The sequence below is a fragment of the Carassius auratus genome, chromosome 20, assembly GCF_003368295.1.
Source record: "Carassius auratus strain Wakin chromosome 20, ASM336829v1, whole genome shotgun sequence".
In the NCBI taxonomy this organism is placed as follows: domain Eukaryota; kingdom Metazoa; phylum Chordata; class Actinopteri; order Cypriniformes; family Cyprinidae; genus Carassius; species Carassius auratus.
The window spans coordinates 10,778,861-10,797,533 of NC_039262.1; the positions used below are offsets into that span (position 1 = coordinate 10,778,861).

An 18,673-nucleotide genomic window follows, 5' to 3' on the forward strand; every position below is an offset into this window, starting at 1 on the left:
CATCCAATCAGCATTGCATGACGGCATTCTCCAGCAGCTCCAGATTGATTAGTTAGCTCTCTCCATCTACAGTAGTCAATGTCTGAAGTGGGTCAAAAAAGTTCATAAAAGTTATCCTAACGGCAAGTATGCATTTTGGTTTAAGGGCTACTTTGATGAAAGGTTTTGATCCACTTCAAATTTTGACTTCTTTATTATAATCCTACTATTCCTAAACAACAAAAAATGTGACAAAGTGTGTCCAACCTGGTTGTTTTGGTTATTTCCGAGACTGTTTATCTCTACACATCCTTCTGAAGAAACCCTGATCATTTAAATCTGACACTTACCTGTTTGAGCGGCACCTTTATTTATTTATTTATTTTTTAAATGTCACGTGTTGCTTAGTTTTAGTTTATATTCTTGTGTTTGGCAGAATAAATTACTATCATTAATATGGTCCACTTTTAATGCTATTAAAAACAAAATGTTTTCATGTATTAGTTCTCTGCGATCCAAAGAACTCTAATGCCCTACATGTTGGGGATACAGCAGTTTATTTATTTATTTTTTCTTAAACCCTAATCCTGACGCCCCACAGTTTGTCTAATTAATTTGAATGTAGCAAGAAATCCCAATGAGAGAAGAACACAGATTAGAGGTGATTACTCCACTGAATGTTTGTTATCGGCATCACAGAAAATCAAACTGGTATGCCTGCAAAAGCCTTTTCTCTTAATAAATCAAAACATGTTTCAAAATTGCTTACCAGAAACTACAGAGGGAGACACTCCACCCCCAACCCCCCACCCTCTTTTATCCTCCCTCCCACCCTCTGACACACACACACACTCAGTTGCACACATGCCAGGATCCTCGCACTGTACCTGAGCACTCCACTCCACGCAGTGACCACCCACGCTGAGATCCAGAGCGCGCAAGAGACGGGCAGAGTGGAAGGAACCCACTGCTTTCCACATCTGCACAGCTCCTTGGAGTCTCTTCATCATCTTTCCCGCACCAACACCCCATCATCATCATCATCACCACAGTCTCTTCAAGCCAGTTAGATCATGAACATGCTCTTTTGTGGTTGCTAAGGAGGGGAATTCGAGCTCCGTGGAGTGGACGAGGCGGTACTTACTAAGGTAACGCGCTCTTCCAGTCAGTCATCATCAGCTGTTTGTGTGTGACTATGTGTCACTGTAAACTTGGACCCATGTTCGCTGGCGCTGAATGATCAATTGTCATGTCCAGCGCTGAATTCAAGTGGCTTCCGAAGTGCTGGTGAGTTTGAAGTGAATCATCCTGTCGCCTCGCTCGCGCTTGTCCTGAGGCTGGCGCGTGCCTTCCGTGACGGGTTTTTCTGCCTCCTATATTCTGCATCGCTCTGTGGAGTGCTGTGTGAATTGGGACCGGTGTTCCTTTGGGGATTGCGCTCTGAAAGCAGCTGTTTGTCTTTTTTTAAATAGCTGCACATGTTTGTAGTGCAATGCGGCGCTGGGAAATCATGCCCACGCGTAAATTAATAACATTTCTACCTTTGGGTTCGCTGGTGTTGATCACAAACAGCTGTTGTGAGCGCGTAATACTCCTCGCGTGGCATAACTGAAAATAAGTCCAAAGATGGTTCGAGCAAATACTTGAGTAACGTTAGGCTTTCTTACGTCTTTTCTAGCGCACTGTGTAGTGAAGTGCAGCCTTTGATGAAGACCAAATGTAGTCTTTTTCGGTTCTTGTTGTGGTAAAAACAATTTGGAATAAAAAATAAGCAAAAAATAATCGGAAGGTTTTAGGGATGTTTCTAGCGCTGTTATGGCTTATGTAGAGTCCAGGCGTGTCTGTAGTTTTTAATATGTTCAGAAAAAATTTTTCTCAGAGTAGGCTAATGTCTCAAAAACCTCTGTAGGTAGTTAAGACGCTACAATCCCTGTAGTGTAGCCTAACAGTACATGTTCCACTAAAAAGCTGCACATATGTTTGCTATATAGAATGATGTGTAGCTATACCTTAGCCATTATGTAAAACTGAAAACTGATCTGTTGTCTTCTCTGCTGACTCCAATTATGAGTGGTCGATAAATCGCTTTCTGAGCAACCTATTAGCGTGGAAAGCTGTATCCCTCGGCGTTCATATCCTGACAACAAGAACTTACAGATTTAAGGTAATTAGTGGTGGACATAACCAAATTTATTTTCTATGTATAATTTAGTAATTCCGGCACCAACTTTTTTCTGTCATTTAAGTAAATACATTGATTTCTGTCCGTTGGAAAGGGCGCGAATCGCGAGACATAGTTTGTGCATGCGTGGACGATCTTGCTTTCTCCAAAAAAATTAATTAAAAATTATACTGCTGAAACTTTTTATTTCTAGACCTATTTTTTAAATGGATTTTTGCTAAAAAAAAAAAAAAAAAAAAAAAATTAAATGTTTTCAATATAGAAAGTAACACAATATCCAATAAATACAGTTGTCCCTTTGGTAACATAAAGAAAAATTATAAAACTTGAGTGCATTAGGTGTGCACCCTTACTATTTATTATTATTATTATTATTATCCGCATTAATCCGGGTGATTAAAGCATATTTCTTGATTAATTTTCAGCATGTAGCCTTCTCACACTATAAAATAACTTAGAATAGTACAGATGCACCTTATGAGTGTGAAATTCTATATTTTATAACTTGGTTTACATGAATAATCTGATAGTACTGTATATTCTGAGTCACATAAAGCATGTGTTAACTGAATGGCCTGAAGTTTAAGTCATTGTGCTTTGAAAATATTCCCCTTTACCCATTTATATCTGATATTTACTGTACTAGTACTTCATATGGTGCTGGAGAACAAGAAAAATCATTCTGGTTCCCATATGTATCATCAGCGTGTTCGAATTGAATGTGTGAAACTGTAAAAGATTTGAGAACTAGGGCAGTCTCCCATGCTGTTCTTACAATGGCCCCACACTTTGAAAAACCCTACTGCGGGACTTTCTTTCCACACTTTTTTTCTTCTCCCTTTTTTTTTTTTTTTTTTAAGTCAGTTCCCATGTCTCGATAGCTATTTTGAGAAACAGTGAAATTTAAGAAAAGCTTTATTTAAAATACTCCCATGTACTTTCTCAAATCTCATGCACACATTCACACAAAGAACTGTATGCTACATATTAATTCATTGTCTGGGTGACACTCTGGAATTTATTTGGTTTGACTGATCTCTTTTCTGTTCTGTCCTTTCCCCACAGAGACGGAAAGAGAGAACAAGAGACCAAGCATGGCCCAGGCCTCTCAGGACCAAGGAGCAGTGGGCATAGCCGACCCAGATGAGGATTCACCCAACATGATTGCTTACAGAAAGGTACTGCTGCATTGCCTTTAAATTTTATATGCTTTAGATTTGCGATCTCTAAAGTCTTGTCAGCAAGTTAATGCTTGAAAGCAAAAGTAATTTAGTCAGCAAATATATACAATGAGGGTAGGACAGACACACACACACACACACACACACACACACAAACAGTCATGAATATTGCTTAGTACTGGATTTGAATTTGAATGAGTTTATTTCACTGTTTGCTTGTGCATTGTCATCCCTTGATATTTATTCAACTTCTTTGTGTATAACATATTTCTTTTCTTCCCTGACCTTCATGGTCTCTTGTGAGTAAAGAGAAGTTGCCTAAATATGTAAAAGTGTTTGCTTGGAACCATAAATAAAACCATGAAGTGTTCCTTTATAATATTATGGCTATGCATTACATATACCATCCGTGGCTCCAGTGGTAAACCACTGCTCCAGCATGTAAAGGTCTAAATGTTTTTTTTTAGAGAAAGAGACATACATTCACCATGTCAGTTTGCTGTAATCGATCATATGTGTGTTTAAGATGAATTCTGATCCACGATAAGAACATATCTGTCAGGGAGTGATGAATTTCATAATGTTAGCATTCATCAACATCACTATCGTGTCTTTTTTTGCTTGACCAGTTAGCTATGGACCACCCACAAGCAAGTCTTTTATGGAAAACCAAGTGAAGCATATTTGATGCCAAATGATTTGTTTCTATCTGAGTGGAGATAATCAGCACAAGCTGGCGCAAAGATTTTGAGCTCAACTGCCAAATTGCTAGAGAAACATTGTGGTAGAAAGTGCACCTTTAGATTAAGCCAATAAGACACACACTAATTTTATACTAATCACTCTTTGGACACCATTTGCTTAGTATCTTGATTAAATGTTAATTGTGAAAAATCCATGCCGCTAAGAAATATACAGCTGATATTACTACACTACCAGAAATCCTTTTCTCAATGAGATTTGTTTTCCACTTAAAATATCTAAAGTTCTATGAAACAAAGCAAATGTACTTTTGAAAGAGTAGCAGGCGTAAGATATTAAATCTGTAATATGAGTGTAATATTCACTTGTTTTAGGGATAAATGCCTCTGAGGTAAGATAACATATGCTTAACTTCAAGATGTAATCTATGAAAGTCTTAATGTCTTATGCAGTGTTGCTTCTAAATTTGTTATTTTTAGATATTTGTACTGGAGGGCAAGTCACAAAAAACCTTGGTCAAAATAAAAGCATTTCACTGTTCTGTAAATATTTCATGAATATCATTGCAGTTATTACTGTATGTTGATGAATATTATTAAACAAAGTTTGGATGCTTTTATTATTAAAAACGCAAGTGTCAACAGCTTAAAACCCATTTTCAGACTGTACAGTGCTTTAATGTACATCAGTGGATCTTACTACTTCCTGTTATCACATTTGGAGCTCTTAAGATGCGGGTGTGGTGGAAACAAAAGAAAAATGTCTAGTTTTGAACGGTGAAGTCTTGTGGTGAGAGCATGAATAAGACATTTTGTACAGTATGTTTTCAAGTACCCTTGCAAGAGTCAAGATATTTATTAAACAGAAAATTTTACACATGCAGGAAAACCTCTTTCTAAAGAAGATATGAAGAGAAAGTCCATCGAATACAGTTGTCAATCGTTTTAGGATTGTGTGGAACTTATATAGGATGGAGAACATTGACTTGCAAAAATAGGATTTCATTGGCTCTGTGATTGATAGATTGCTGTTTCTTTAGTCGCTTACTACCTCACAGGTATGTGAGATAGGCACCAGATGGCTCACAATATGCTCTAGGCACATGGGAGAAATGCCCAGTGCCCCTAGGGCATGAGCATGAGTTCACAGCGAGTGCCATTCTTCTGTGTAGAAACAGACAAATACCCAGTCAAGAGTGATGGCATGGAAGTCTCTCAGGGAAAATGAGTCCACAGACTGTCTCTCTCTTTCTCGCTGTGTGACTCTTAAAAATAAAGGTTCTTTATTGGCATCTGTAGTACCATGAAGAACCTTTAATATCCCTGGAAACTTTTAATTTCAGAAAAAGTTAAATGTTCTCCAAATTGGGTCTTTTAAGAACTGTGTGCACTCTGAAAGGTTCTTTGGGGAACCCAGATTGTTTCTTTTATGGCATTGCTTTAAAAAATCCTTTTATTTATTTTTTTAGAGTGAACAGTGATGGCTGACTGCTCTATTGCACACTGTTGCAGTGGATGTTTCGTCTCGGTACACACTTCATCTCAGTTTTGCTCTGCTTTGGGAGGAAAAAACAAGAAGGGATATCGTGTGCATGTGTAAACAGACACAATTAACCTGGATGTGCAGCGAAACAGGACTGACTTTGATGAATTTACCCATTAAGAAGGCATGCAAAGCCCCACGGGGCGAACATCATTACGATGTGCCAGAGATGCAGAGAATGAGGGTGAGACTATGGAAGAGAGTATTCAATGGCTTGTGGAGACCTTTTTCTTCTCCATATGCAATTCAGTCAGCTTTTCTCCAGCTGACAGCAAGCTCGGTGTGTTTTGTTATGGCGCGCGAACACATGCTGTGTTCTTACGGCTTGAAAAATACATTCTTCCCCCTGCATGGGGAATAATAGATGTATGGTCACAACCAGTAGGTTGTCTTGTACTACCTTTGTTCTGATTCTTGGCAGAAGTATTTCATGTAATGAACAGGAAATGTAATGAGACAAAATGCTTCGAGGTTAGTGTGTTTCCCTGACACCCACTGACCCCTTTCAAATATGTACAGAACTGAGAATCTGACACGTTTATCAAGAATTATTCTGGGGCAACTGAGTATTTTTAGAGTGGTTCTGTGTATTTGACTTCCCTGGCAAATTTCAAGGCTTTATTGTATTATATAAGCGTAATACAGTATCCTTTTTTGCATCTTGTTTCTTATGACAGTTCCCAGTGCAGCTTTATCTAGCGAGATATTTGGATTTGTTTATCTGCCTTTGCAGGAACGTATCTGCCAATTTTCCCCAAAACAGCAATTAGAACGGGAAGCTGTTTTTCCAACATAAGCCCAGGTGTAAGTCATCAACAAGTCGGTTATGTATCTTGAGTAATGTAAGCTGAACTGTCAGCACATTTACAGTTCCTGTGAGATATATTGCTAAAATACTCATATTTCACCAAATGCACTGTATTTTGGACCAAAGAATTTGAATCAAATAAAGTTGGGTAAGGTTGGATGTAATTTATACAATGTGGAACACAGAGATCCTTTTAACGGTTCTGTACAGTGGGATGGAACATGGCCAGCTGAATGAATCAGGCAGAGGGATGGATTCAGAGGGACGTGTATTTCTCCTGTCACATCTTAAGTGTCACCAGCTCTATGCTGACCTCAGATGCCCTCTAACTCACTGTCAGTCTCACTTCAGTGTGTGTGTCTACCTTGATACCCTTCCCATTGTCATTTTATGACTATTGAACAGGTCACGCACCTTTTAACCTTCCTTTGTATGCTCGCTGGTTTTACAACCATTTTGTAATTTTGAAACAGGCGTATCCATTCAATGGTTTGTTGATTCCAGCTAGCTTCTGACTGTCTGGCATGCTGGGGAATTTGTATCAAGTGAAAGTTTTCTAGCAGAAGATAACCGACAATTTTTTTTACACAAGATTTATGTCTCACTTTCATGTTTACAGCTAAGAAAGGCTCAGGCAATTTTCTGGGCCGATCTCAGGAAAACATAGCCGACTGGGGAACTGCTAAAGCTTTGTTCATTTTGTTTTAAGGGAACGGAGGTGATGATTTGCAGGTAGCCACAGATATGACCTATGTGACTGTGTTTGAACTGAGGGAATATCACAGTGCATTTTAACACAATGCCTGTCAGTATCATATACCACTCTTCACTTATAGCTGGACTAAACCTAACTTTAGCAAAAAGGAACATTAATTTTACCATTTAAAAAGACAATGGTCAGATGTATTATGATGAATAAGACCTTTAATATATTAATTGATAATGAAAGTAAATTATTTTCCATTTAGCAGCCACTTTTATTATTCAGAGTGATGCTTCTGGAGCAATTTTGAGTTTAGTGTCTTGTTTAAGAGCCCAGTGGTCACAGAAGAATGTTGGGACTTCAGCAACTCAATTTTCTAGCAAATGAAACGACCACCATTTCAAATTTGCAAGTTGTTTTCTGCTGCCATGTTCTGTTGAGAGACCATGACAAAAACATGCTGAAAGTTGTGAGATCTAATCAAAATGCAACAAATCAAATCTTTCCCAAATTATCTTTTTTTTTAATTACAGATATAAAGAATGGACCAGGTGGGAAGAAATATACTTTGGAGGCTCTTGAAGCTAATTATATCAGTGGAGCCTATTTATCATACCATATTCAGCTGTAATTAATTACTGTCATCCATAGTCTGCGCTACAGTGGCCATTTTTGGCTCAGGGCCCCTCAAAGAGGAACAACCGTAGTGAAAAATGTCTCTCTCCATATTTTATTTGGCATGAAAATGAAGTGAGGGTAATGATAAAACAGAGGGTGGGGAGATACTGAAGAAGAGCGTTCTGGTGCTAGCTGGGCAGATAAAGCGAGACAACTTATTATAAAACAGCAGTAGCTTGATGTGCTCCTCATTACCACTTCACACAAGCAGACAGAAAGGACTGGTGCCCCATTATTGCTTTGTTCTTGTGTTTTTGCTTGTGTGTGTAAGCAGGTTGATCCTTGAGTGTTTGTGTGAATTCTGACAGCTCGGTTAATTATTTCTTTCAAGCTCTGTTGAACTTACTCGGGCAAGTATTTCTTTGGGCAGATTTCTTATTCGTGTTATTTTCTACACTTAACCAATTAGTTTATGACAGATAACGGAGTTCGCCATCCTTCAGATAAACAGCATTTCGCCTCTGCACATAATATAAAAAGCCAAATCTGCACATTTTGATGAATCAATTCATGTTTCCCTCTTTATCCTCAGATGCTGCCTCCAGCTAAAGGCTCCTACCTGGCTTTTGGGACTAGCAAGCACATGCAAGAGTTTGGTATTGAAACAGAATGCTGAATTTGTTCAGAATTTGTTGTAAGGGCTTTGGGGAAGTGGCATGGATTTGGATCTGTTCCCTGCACTATTTGAGGAGCATTCAAGGGGGTCGCTGAACTGGATTAAACTCTAGTGTAAGCAATTATACAGTTTCATTTGAGGTCAGAGGAAGGTCTCATGTTTCATCCGTAGTCTTTTGGGCATGCTAGCTCCTGCCTCCATTCCCATGATGTCTATACTGTATATCAGGGCCGTTGCAGCTCTGACAATGTTTTTTCTCACCCTTTGATTATTTGTTTTCACACAAAAAGAGTCATTTACTCATTGATCTGCTTGGGATTGAAGTGCTGTCACCACATGATGATGTACCCGGTGGAACGCTCCAATATGAAGGGCATTCAGGAGGGGGTGGAGCAGGTATCCTAAATCTCTGTTTTTCAATGTATGCAGATCGGCTGGTATAGAAGAGCTGCATTACTTTATTAATTTCTCATCTGCTTAATCTTAGTAATTCTCGTCAATTATTGAATCAAACTAAAAGACAACGATCTCTTTGACCTAATAGCTTACTAAATATAAAGGGATAGTTTACCCAAAACTGAAAATAATGTCATTATTTACTTACCCTTATACCATTACAAGCCTGTATTTGCTTTGTTCTGTGAAACTTAAGAGAAAATATTTGGAAGAATGTTGGTAACCAAACAGTTTCAGTTCCCATTGACTTCCATTATTTGGACAAAAATACAGTTGAAGTCAGTGGGAACTGAGACAGTTTATCTACCAACATTCTTCAAAACATATTTTTTTGTGTGTGTTCTGCAGAAGAAAGAAATGCATACAAGTTCGGAAAGACATAAGGGTGAGTAAACAATGACAGAACAATGACAGAAAAGGCATTTTTGTTTATGCTTTTAATATCACAATGAGATTAGTATCAGCAACCTCAGATGTTGTTGTGTTTAGGCTCAGAATATGAAGAACAGATGCTAATATTGTTGCAGTATGCATTTTTTTTTCTTTCTTTTTTTGGACAATCCGCTATTGGGCCACATTAGCATTTGGCTGTATACTGGTTATTGTATGCTGAAACAATCACATCATTTGCAGTTAAAAAGACCCAGAGCCCTACTTTCCAAGGTGTTATTTCACGAGCATAATGAAGGCGGCCATTTCAAAGGCAACCATTCTCTGAAAATGGACTGAAGACCTATTCATACTATGGGTGCGCTCAGACCACTTCTTGTGAATCTGTTATGAGCCAGGCCTCACGCATTAGGTGTAAAGATTTGTATCGAAGCCTCTTCGGAACAATAGACAGATACACCTGTACTTACAATGCACCTTCTCAAAAGAGCACCTGGTTCGTCATGTACCTAATTGTTTATTGTCTAAAAAGCTAGCCCACACACACATTTTCTCAAAGGTTACACAATCAATCTCTCCAAACAGCACATCTCAGCAGATATTTGAGTAGAGTTGGTATGTGCTGAGTCATTTTGAAATATTCACAGAAAAGTAAATTGTTTAGAAAAGTTATTTTTATTAGTTGTTAGAGTGTTGCTTGATGGTTGTCAAGTTGTTCAGTGTGACTGCTAGGCACATGCTTGGAGCCCCAAGTTAAAAAACTTGGATGTGATTTGTTGAGTCTTACTTTAAAGGGGTCATGAGCTGCCTTCATTTTGACTTTTTTTGTACTGTTCTATGGGTCCACTTATAATGTTATCAAGTAAAAAAAAAAAAATCAATTTAGAAGTAATAGGCTATTTTGAAGTATTTGTTTTTTTTATGTAAACACCCACTGCTATGACTTGCTAATAGTTGTGTATGTTTATCAGCTTATATCCTTCATGGATGGATGGTGCTGTGATTTATGTTAAAAACACATCATACTGAGTACGTATCAAATGATCTGTAATAACAGACAAAGCAATTGTGATCACATAATGAAAAATGACTTACTTGTGCAGTGCGACATCAGATCCAGTGTAGTTGGCACATAAACATTCAATTAAAGTTTATTGTTAGGTTTCTTGGTAGACCTGCGTTCGCCTCTCTCTTTATTTACATTACATGTGTGAATCAGTGGGTGGGGCTAAAAAGGTAGTGATATAGAAGGAGGCATTGTTGATCTTCTTCAGAGGTGGTGTTTAGCCAGACTATTACATCATAGAGTGCTAGATTCCTTGTAATTGATTGTTGTAATTGAGTAGGTTCATGAGGCTGAAGAGTTTGGCTTGGTCAGGTCAGGTCAGGTCAAAAGACCCAGTAGGTGCCATTCATGAGACCATGATTAATAAATGTGAACTTTACCTAGACAAGCACTGCTGGTCCTCAAAGACACCAGCAGGAAGCCACTGTCCCAAGGGATTGAGCTCCAGTATGGACACTGTAAAACCTTTATTTCTAGACTGTCTCTTTTTTTCTTCTTTTACTAGCTCTAGTTCTTTTTCTGCTCGACCTTCTCACATGGTCTTGTTTGGAGGAGTTATGTGCTTTAGTATAAGAACCTCAATCCTTTCCTCTCTCAGTTCTTATCATTAGGTCAGGCATCATCATCATCCTTAGGCACATATGGGCTAATGCCATTGGCATAAGAGTGTGAAAGATTAATATTAAATCTGTTTATTTTAGCAATGCCAGATTACCTCACATTTGTATGCCAAAATACTACAGTAATCCATCCTGACTCTCACATAGCTTTATGAGCAGTATGGAGGCCACACTTCAGATAAACCCTGCTGCATAATAAACTGCCCTGCAAGTAAACCATTGGGTCCCACACGATAGTGATGTAGTTCAGTCTACTGTATTTTTCTGTTTGCACTTAGAAAAATACATTGTACAAATGAGGAGATGCTTCAGTGAGCAATTCATCATTAAGATTCACTCCAAGTAACCAGTGCAAATAATGCAGAGAACAGTAAACACTGAAGCAGTAATTTACATGATTTATTCATATAGTGGTGCATGCTGGGAAACACAGCATCCAGCATTATTATTTTTTTCACGGGAAACATATGGCAGCGTTATTTTTTAAATGGCATCTGATGTCATAAGGTCGATGACCTCTGCTCTAAGTTCTAGTGGATGATGCTTTAGAGAACAACTGTGAAACTCCATCCTGTAACTTCAGTGAGGAAAGTTAGGTCTTTTTTGGTTGTGGCTGGTTGACACAGAGAATCTTTGTTCTTGTAAGTCATGTAGATAAATTGATGGTGTGCTGCAGTCAATGTATTGGCCGCGAGCGAAATGTTCATCTTATCTAACGGAGACTCAAAGCCTCAGTGATCCAGAATGCAATACCCTTGATTATGAATGTCTCTCCTGTCATCACACTCCCTTTTAAGTGTTTCAACTGGCAGACACTGATATGGCCGGTTGCTGTTTGAATTGGTGAGCTGTAATCGAGTCCCAGTGGGCCGCTGTTTCTTTCAAATATGGAATAAAAGGTGAGATAGGGAGCAGAAAAGGGAAAGGGGGATTTAGGTGAAGAGCACCGATAGTGACATTTGATGTGTGTTTACTAAAGACTAGTCTATCTGAACAGCATTTAGCTCAATATAGCATTGAAGGATTAGCATAGCGGTAATGAAACCCTTGCCCTTGGCATTTTAACCATCCACACTAAGTCATAGCCTGCACCTCGTTGGCATTCTGTATGCCATCTGCCTACCTTCCCCTGTCACCTTCCTGTTTAATACAGAAAAAGGCAGTAACCTCAGTTACATTAGTTTTATTCTCATGTATTCTTCCAAGGTGGCTTCTGAAATCAAGCCTATTTGAGTTCCCAGTGTAATGGAGCATTTAATCCAGGTTGGTTCAACACGGACAGAGCACTGCTGTATTGCACTGTCTCACATAGGCACGCCACAGAGACAAGTGCCGTAATCACAGAGAAAGTGCCAGAAAGCCGGGCTGGGTGATGGATAAATAATTGAAGTGTGGGATGGCAGGATTAGAGGCTGGCATTGAAGGGCGCAGCTCTGTAAATTTGAATGTGTGTGTGTGCATGAATGGCTGATGAAGACAGCTGTGGGACAGTTTAGGAGCTCATTAAGATGCTTTTGCAGAGTCCATTGTCCATTGTGAAGAAAGCCTAAGTGAGACAGAGGAAAATGTACAGTAGTGAGATTTCAGATCTCTTTAGATTTCTGGTTTCATTTGTTTTGTGATATGGAAGTACTGGCCTGTCATTGAAACATATGCAGTGAATGTGTTTTTTTTTTTTTTTCATCTACTGGTATTCACATTAATTTTTCATAATTTACTCACATTAGTTTTTCCAAACCTATATGACTTTCTTTTGTTCTCTGGAGCACAAAAGAAGATTTTTTCTATCAAGAATGTTACTGTTTTTGTAGAATAATGAAAGTCCATTGGATCCTAAATAACACTATAGCCCATTCACTCTGGACATTCATTGTATGTGGCTTGTTTCAGAGAACAACAAAAGTCATACAGGTTTGGAACGACAAAATTTACTCCCATGTCTTTTTAGACTTTTTTTTTCGGCAGAACATGACAGATGTTTTGAGAAATGCCCTTTTTTTCCATACAATGGAAGTTAATTGACTGGTTACCAACATTCTTCAAAATATATTTTGTGTTTGACAGAAGAAAGAAAGTCATACATGTTTGGAGTGACGACTATTCCTTTAACAAAATAAGATAATTGGGTTAATCATATTGCTTACTTTTATATTGCACACTTTCATCTTCGCCAGGCCTAATAAAATATAATCTGTAATGTATTAAATTTGAGCATATTTGTGCTTGACACCTTTTAATTGCTTTAGCTACATGTCAACAAAGTGGGGCAAGCCCAGGCTGAGCTTCTGTTCTGGACTGGGGACATCAAATCACATGAGGTCTGTCTGCACCATGTCCATATGCTTCCAGTTTTCAGTGTGAAAGCAAGGCATATGCCCATGCGCCTTTAAAAAAAAAAACAAAGCAAGATTGAGCAGATGCTCTGCCCACAAGAGATAAGTATAGATTTTATAGATCTCACCCTCTCCTCCGTCTGTGGGCTCTATTAAGACCTGGACACGGTACAATCCATCTCAAATGACAGCCACTGTTCATTAGCCCATCATACGGAAATAAATGACAAGGCTGTTCACATTTTCACTCTTTCTGCAAAATTTCAACTGTCCACTACATCATCTTCTATTCCTCTCTTCTGTCTCTGTATTTTCTCCTACGCACAGGCATTCACAGATTCTCTCTTCTTCCATTCCTCTCAATTTTTGTCACACTGATGCACAAACATTCCTTTTCTGTCTTTCTCCTTCACTTGTCTTCCTGTCACTCTCCTGCACTCCACACCCCCCCCCCATTTCTCTCTTTCTCTCTCTCTCTCTCTCTCTCCCTCGCTCTCACACACACACACACACACGCACAAACTTACACACACAGCTTTATGCTTTACACATGGCTGCTGCTGCTGTGGTGCTTATCTCTTCTGGGAGTATAATTTTTTTATTTTTGCTGCATGGGAACCATTTTTAGACACACCCTCAAATCTAAACTAAAGATAATTGCTAATTCATATGTCAGTGTTTGGCGAAAAACTTCTAACCCATTATGCCCCTTCTTCGAGTCATTACATTTGTAAATATATAACTAATAAAGATTTTATCATTTAAATACAGATCTATTTTTCCGGCAGAACAGCGAGAGCTCTTTATTGAATAAACTAATATGAAATTTCAACCAATACATTTACACTGGATAAATAAAATAAGCTATTGAAAAGGTTAGTTTGTTTCTCTACTCTTAGTGAGATATTCACTACAACTGTGTAATGGAGAGAAGCTACTTTTAGAAGAATAGATTGTAATGGTCAAAATGGCATTTACAATTGCCAATTGAAATTTTGTTTAATGAAAATAAATTAATAAAAGCAAAATTCAAATGTTAAAATGCCTAGCGGCATTTCCAAAATGGCCACCAAGTGAACTGACTTGCCTTAAAGAAATAGTTTACCTCAGAAATGAAAATTCTGTCATCATTTTCTCACGTTTAAGAAAGACACTTATTTCTGAATTGAACTATTCCTTTAAAGGGGTTTTCCCATAATTGTGAAAATATGGTTTCCTGGCTCTATCTATTAACTATTACCTTGTCATGCTGGAAGATTTTTCCTGCATTTGTGAACTTTACAGTTGTCCTCATGCACAGCATTGTAAGTTTACATATCTATTCTCTACAGCTTGCTTGTCCCTTTTTTATTTTTTTGTTTTTGTCCCAAAAATCCTCCTGCTTCTATACTGCATCGACTGTTCCACTAATAATGAACTGAGTCTCCTTATGACTCACTGGCTGTTTGAACCTCCTCGCTCTCTGCAATTCGCCAAACACTCCTCAAGCTAAAATGAATGCAAAATCCACAGACCTCAACTACTAGCCTTTGTCAGTGAAACACTATATAGCCTCATGTTCATTGCATTTATACTTGAAATGCAATAAAAGAGCAAGCTGCATTTCCATGCATCAAATAGACAGGATCTATTCGTTTACCAAAATGAAATGCAATCAAATACCACAATTAAACTGCATAATCAATAGGACAGGTGACCCTTTCCTAATCTTTCTTATTATAAGTCACTTACAAATGTTACCTGGCCCTAAGCCAAAATGAACAGAGCAAATTAAATTTGATGAGACTACAAATCACAATAACATCTATTAACTGCAGATTCGCCATGCCCGCGGCATTCTTAATTGAGCATCAAAAAATCAACTAATTCATCGTTGCAAAAACACATTATTCCCCTTATTTTTACATGCATCTAATGTTTTTTCAGTGTGTCTCCTCTCGGTTGAAGAATAATGATCCTAATGCCTTTAGCAACAGAATGAAAAATCCCCCTACGGATCTGACTCAGCTTTCTTTCTCTGCTGTCAGATGTGAGTGTTCTGTGATGTTGAAGTAAGCCTCTGCTTGTTAGTTTGTACAGGATGATGGAGGCCGTAATCATCCAGCCTTCTGTTTTTAAATTAATCTTTAATGATCCACTTAACCTTGAGATGAATATATTTTACATTGACGTGTATTCATTTGACACAATTTATTCTAATCTCAAAGTATGCATTTTATCAGCATGTACTTCACCTATTTTACTTAACGCTAATGAGAACAACATCAAAGACTTCTGCAACACGGGGCCCATAAACTTTGTTACGTATACAAATCCATATATTGTGGGGAAACAATTGCAAATTTGCACTAAATATTTATTTCCTTTTTTCAATTTTTTTTTTTTGTAGAATGTTATATTTCAGTCATTCTAACCATACAAGTTCATACAAAACCTCCCCACATTGCATTTATTTAATTATTTTCTTTACTTCCTCTGACAACAAATGCAGGTTTTCTGTTTTGTACATTTAATAAATCAGAATCAAACAATATAGTTGTGGTTCATTGCAATCAGCAAATGATTAATAACATGCATACTACAATTACTCTTTCTGCCATATTTATTTATGTGTGCATTTATATACTTAGCAAATCACCAGTAGAACCTGCTCAAGTACCTCTTGGGATACATGTGTCCCTGGTTGGGAACTACCAATTGACTTGCAGATACTCGTCTGGGAACGCAGAGCCTGATTAACCCAGAGGTGCTTCATTTTCCTGCAAGCTTTTATTGAAATCATTCAAACAGATGCTTGCTTTATCTCAGCCGGAAGGGGATGTCTGTAGAGCTTTCATCTCTCATGTGAATTGCAGGCTACTAACGATCACAATGATTCTCTTGAACAGTAGTTCGCTCACTTATCGAGGGCAAAGCGTTCCAACCACACTGGATGAGTTCCTTAAAGAAATGAAAGCATTCAGTGTCAGATTCATGAGGGTTTGAATACAATGGATGAAAGCGGGTCCACAGCTCCCTGCATGCGAGACAATTAGCATGCGCGTGGATGATTGACGAACAATCCAGAAGACTTATGTCACAATTTTAGTGTTCCATATTAACAGCAGCTTAGTGCAATGCCTACCTTCAAACACTAAATCCCCATATCAGTGGTGTTTTCCTGAGAGTGTCTGGGTATAAGCGGAGGCACTCTTGGTAAATAGAACTGTCATCTCTCCTTAAACAAAACCTAGACACTCAAGGAGACTTGCGGTAATGAGCCTGTCAATTTTCCCGGGCACCCTCGGAGGATGCCGGTGAGTCAGCCCTAATGAGGGTGCTTGTACCATTTCACCAGCCGAAGCACAAAACAGGACTGCAGCAAATGCACCTCACCTTGTTTAAAACCACATCCAGAACTGCTGAAGCACTGGTCCTGTGTTTACAGATGGAGGAACCGGCATGAACCACTGGTCTTAATGATCATAGTGCTGACTGGGGGGTTTATTGTCAGCTGGTTGTTGTTGGAGGTTATGAGAGCTTCCGCCATCACATTACAGTGTTTTGTGAGTCTGATGTGATGAGTGAGAAGAATGCTTTTTCATGTAACTCACTCAAGGCTGTGATTAATTGCTTTGATAAGGCCTGCTGACATTGTGAAATTCTGCTCGGTTTCTAATAACCACAGCGAAATGGCTTACGGTAATGTTGTGCTTGTCAAATCGGAGCTTCTTCTCAATTATTTTTTTCTTACTGTAGTCTGTGCTCATCAAAATGTGTAACGTATTTGTCGATAACACTTTGAATGAGTTTTAAAGGGCGATTAAGTTGCCATAGTGGATTAACAATTAAGATGTTTTATCTTGCGCCTGTCACCCTTAGATGATGTGATGTTAGAGTGCTGGAGGGGTTTTTATCATAAATCTGAAGGAAAAATAATAGCGTACTACACAAAGGACAGTAATCAAACAAAACACGTTTAGACTGTGCTTTCTCAAATGTTTCCTGCAGGTAAACTGCTGATGTTTTGAAATCACCTTGGCATTGTCAGCTTTCCTTTGTGTTAATTCAGTTTCATTATGAACAATGACATTGTCTTACTCATGGTTACTGAATAACAATTAAATACATTTAATACTTTCATGTATAAACTAAAACGTAGACATAATGTGCATTAATTAAACTATTAAATGGATTAGAATCTAAATATACAGTATTGTTCAAAATAATAGCAGTACAATGTGACTAACCAGAATAATCAAGGTTTTTCGTATATTTTTTTATTGCTACGTGGCAAACAAGTTACCAGTAGGTTCAGTAGATTCTCAGAAAACAAATGAGACCCAGCATTCATGATATGCACGCTCTTAAGGCTGTGCAATTGGGCAATTAGTTGAATTAGTTGAAAGGGGTGTGTTCAAAAAAATAGCAGTGTGGCATTCAATCACTGAGGTCATCAATTTTGTGAAGAAACAGGTGTGAATTAGGTGGCCCCTATTTAAGGATGAAGCCAACACTTGTTGAACATGCATTTGAAAGCTGAGGAAAATGGGTCGTTCAAGACATTGTTCAGAAGAACAGCGTACTTTGATTAAAAAGTTGATTAGAGAGGGGAAAACCTATAAAGAGGTGCAAAAAATGATAGGCTGTTCAGCTAAAATGATCTCCAATGCCTTAAAATGGAGAGCAAAACCAGAGAGACGTGGAAGAAAACGGAAGACAACCATCAAAATGGATAGAAGAATAACCAGAATGGCAAAGGCTCAGCCAATGATCACCTCCAGGATGATCAAAGACAGTCTGGAGTTACCTGTAAGTACTGTGACAGTTAGAAGACGTCTGTGTGAAGCTAATCTATTTTCAAGAATCCCCCGCAAAGTCCCTCTGTTAAAAAAAAGGCATGTGCAGAAGAGGTTACAATTTGCCAAAGAACACATCAACTGGCCTAAAGAGAAATGGAGGAACATTTTGTGGACTGATGGGAGTAAAATTGTTCTTTTTGGGTCCAAGGGCCACAGGCAGTTTGTGAGACGACCCCCAAACTCTGAATTCAAGCCACAGTACACAGTGAAGACAGTGAAGCATGGAGGTGCAAGCATCATGATATGGGCATGTTTCTCCTACTATGGTGTTGGGCCTATTTATCGCATACCAGGGATCATGGATCAGTTTGCATATGTTAAAATACTTGAAGAGGTCATGTTGCCCTATGCTGAAGAGGACATGCCCTTGAAATGGTTGTTTCAACAAGACAATGACCCAAAACACACTAGTAAACGGGCAAAGTCTTGGTTCCAAACCAACAAAATTAATGTTATGGAGTGGCCAGCCCAATCTCCAGACCTTAATCCAATTGAGAACTTGTGGGGTGATATCAAAAATGCTGTTTCTGAAGCAAAACCAAGAAATGTGAATGAATTGTGGAATGTTGTTAAAGA

The 18,673-nt window shown here is 38.4% G+C and overlaps 1 protein-coding gene across 3 annotated transcripts in view; it reads left to right on the forward strand.

The window, feature by feature from the left end:
* Positions 1–824: 824 nt before the first annotated feature.
* The window catches only part of LOC113120891 (regulator of G-protein signaling 6), a 56,376-nt gene continuing 38,527 nt past the window's right edge, over positions 825–18,673 (forward strand). For 2 of the 3 annotated variants that reach the window (XM_026291015.1, XM_026291017.1), the window contains exons 1-2: positions 825–1,127; positions 3,227–3,339. In XM_026291015.1, coding sequence (XP_026146800.1) covers positions 3,256–3,339 — 84 coding nt within the window. In that variant the 5' untranslated portion in view covers positions 825–1,127; positions 3,227–3,255. The other variant, XM_026291016.1, reaches the window with a different exon arrangement.